Source organism: Triticum aestivum, chromosome 2B (assembly GCF_018294505.1).
Source record: "Triticum aestivum cultivar Chinese Spring chromosome 2B, IWGSC CS RefSeq v2.1, whole genome shotgun sequence".
NCBI classification, from domain to species: domain Eukaryota; kingdom Viridiplantae; phylum Streptophyta; class Magnoliopsida; order Poales; family Poaceae; genus Triticum; species Triticum aestivum.
The window spans coordinates 38,632,860-38,634,618 of NC_057798.1; the positions used below are offsets into that span (position 1 = coordinate 38,632,860).

At 48.3% G+C, this 1,759-nt stretch overlaps 1 protein-coding gene across 1 annotated transcript; it reads left to right on the forward strand.

Annotated features, from left to right (window-relative positions):
• Positions 1-1,432, forward strand: LOC123043339 (uncharacterized; the record flags this gene model as incomplete). The annotated part of the gene is given in 1 exon segment (XM_044465759.1): positions 1-1,432. A coding segment is annotated over 1 exon segment (383 nt), but the record flags the coding sequence as incomplete, so codon positions are not given.
• Positions 1,433-1,759: the final 327 nt, after the last annotated feature.

Here is a 1,759-nt window from a genome sequence, read left to right on the forward strand (position 1 = left end):
ATCCGCCCGACAGGCGGCGCGGGCTGCGGGCGGCGTGGGCGGCGGCTGGGGTCCGGCTTCGGGTTGCTGGCGGCTGCGCTGGTTCCTCTACGTTGCGGGCGTGCGGCGATGGTGCGGTTTGGCCGATGGTGGTCGGGCGACCTGGTGGTGATGGCCGGCGGTGCGCGTGGTGGTGGTGCTTCCACTTGGCGGCTCTCTGTGCGGGGAGGCAGGGGAGCGGCTTGGACAGGGGCGGTGGCGTCCACGGCGTTCCGGCTGCAGCGTCCGGTCAGCTACCGTCTTGGACACGGGCCTGGTATGTTCCTACTATTGCGTCCGGTCAGCTACCGTCGAAGACGGTGGAGGTGGGGCCCTCCCGCATGCGGACGGTGCTACTGCCCTAGTCCCGGCTCCTCTTCTTCTTTGTGCGGACCATGCTTCACGGTACCGGTGTGAGACGGTGTGCGAAGCTTCGTGTCCGGGTTGGCGCAGGGTGAGGGTCTGTTTGGTGGTGAGCTCTGGAGTGCCTGAGGTGAAGGTTGGGATCGGGAGAAATCCCTATTGGCTTGACCGACACCGATGCGGTGGCGCTTGTGAATACCGCCGGAACTTTCTAGAGGGTGTCAGGGCTACCCTTCCTCTCTCCTCACAGCGTATCGGGGGAAAGCCTTGGCAGCAGCGTCGTTTTCGTCGCGTCCCTTCTTGGAGGTGCTGATTCATCCCGGTGCTTCGGAGGCTGGAGCTTGGTGGGCAATCTCCGGTGGGTGCAGCAGCCACGAGGCTGCTTCTTCGTTTTCGTCTATCCGCCGTTGTTGGCATTTGTTTCTCTTGTATTTTTTATTTTTTTTTTCTTTTTGGGCGTGACTGTGCTGCTTCCGCCCCAGTACCTATCGTTGGATGTATCGGTTGGTTGCTTTGTATACAAAGCGGGGGAAACCCTTTTTCGGCAAAAACTGGAGCTGGTGCCGCACACGATCTGTCCGCGAGTAATCAATCTGAATCTCCCTAACAGCCGTCGACGCTCCGCATCCAGTCTCACTCACGAGAGTGAACGAAGTGGCGCTGGGACCTCTTATAAGCTGCTCGCTGCGTCCAGCAGCAGCGGGGCGCATAGGGCAATCTAACTGGCCAAGCACACTAGCACTGTCATGTTAATATAAATGTACAAAATGTTCTGTAACGGCACATGTAATATATTCTCATGGACTCTCCAACAGCCATACGGTAGCACCTTACATACTGTAGCGAAGTTGCACATTTTGAGTTACTTTATAATAATAAAAAAGCATGAACGAAAAATTAAACAAATTTTCACTTTCTGAGCTGTTTTTTTAAACACGGAAAACATAAAATCCAAAACATTGTGAATGTTTTTTGAAAAAACGTGAACCAATTTTGAAAACGTGAGAACTTAAATGATATTCTAAACATATTTTGGAAATTTGAATAAATCTTCAAGATTATGAATTTACTTGAAAAATTTAACAATATTTGAAATTCCTTTTTTTTGAAATTAGGAGTTTTTAAAATAAAATAAAAAATGAAGATTATGAAAAAAGTGATTTCTTAAAAAAAAATTATAACATTTTAAAAAAATGTGAACAGGTTTTTAAAAACGTGAACAAAAATTAATAATTCTAACATTCATTAAAAAAGTGAACAATTTTGAAATTCTAAACAGTTTCTTTATCATTTTATATCTAGCTAAAAAGGGAAGTCTTATCTATGCAGCCCAAGAAGAAACATGGGATGTGCTCGATTGGTTCCATCGATTTTTGGT